Genomic DNA, 659 nt, shown 5'->3' on the forward strand with positions numbered 1-659 from the left:
CGCCGAAGGCCGTCTGGCTGGGTCGGATCCGGGCGAAACCAGACATCGCGCCAGCAGCCCGAGACCCGCTCGAGCAGCCCCCCCGAGTAGGAAAATGGGAGACAGCGGAGGAACATCAACATTATCCGGGTATGTTCCCAGGTCACAAAATACCGGTCATTCAGGCTGTAGACCATCTCAAATCCGACGCAGAATTTGTTGATATTCCATCGGAACCATCGAAGGAGCGTAGAGGTAGGAAAGGCATAGTAACGTTCGACGCCATCCGTTCCGCCCGGAAATGGGGTTGTCAACTGTTCCCGGTCCTGAAATTCGCGTACAATTTGGTGGAACAGCGCGTGGGATACGCGGTGCTCCTCCCGCAGGCCAAAGACCTTTTGGATCGATCCCTGCAGGGCAGCATGGCACCGTTGTTTCGTCGTGAGATATGCGCGATTGAGCGCGATCGGATTGTGACTGAGACCCCCGCCAACCGTCTGCCAGGTTTTCCGAAGCTGCGGATCAAGCCCTAAGGTCTCCATCCCGGTATTCGTAAAAGGATATGTGTTCCCGGCGGCGAAGATTTCCTTCACGCTCGCGTAAAATTGACTGTATAAGAGACCTGCCTGCCTCTGCGGCGACGATCGCCGGGTCTCTAACGTCAGGCTGCCGGTATCCTG

At 56.8% G+C, this 659-nt stretch overlaps 1 protein-coding gene across 1 annotated transcript; it reads left to right on the forward strand.

Moving 5' to 3' along the window:
- KD926_006714 (uncharacterized protein) lies at positions 1 to 512 on the forward strand (the record flags this gene model as incomplete). The annotated part of the gene is made up of 1 exon (XM_053095649.1): positions 1 to 512. A coding segment is annotated over one exon (512 nt), but the record flags the coding sequence as incomplete, so codon positions are not given.
- Between the last annotated feature and the right edge of the window lie 147 nt (positions 513 to 659).

This window comes from Aspergillus affinis (assembly GCF_023601865.1).
Source record: "Aspergillus affinis strain CMG 70 chromosome Unknown NODE_374_length_659_cov_416_726804, whole genome shotgun sequence".
NCBI lineage: Eukaryota > Fungi > Ascomycota > Eurotiomycetes > Eurotiales > Aspergillaceae > Aspergillus > Aspergillus affinis.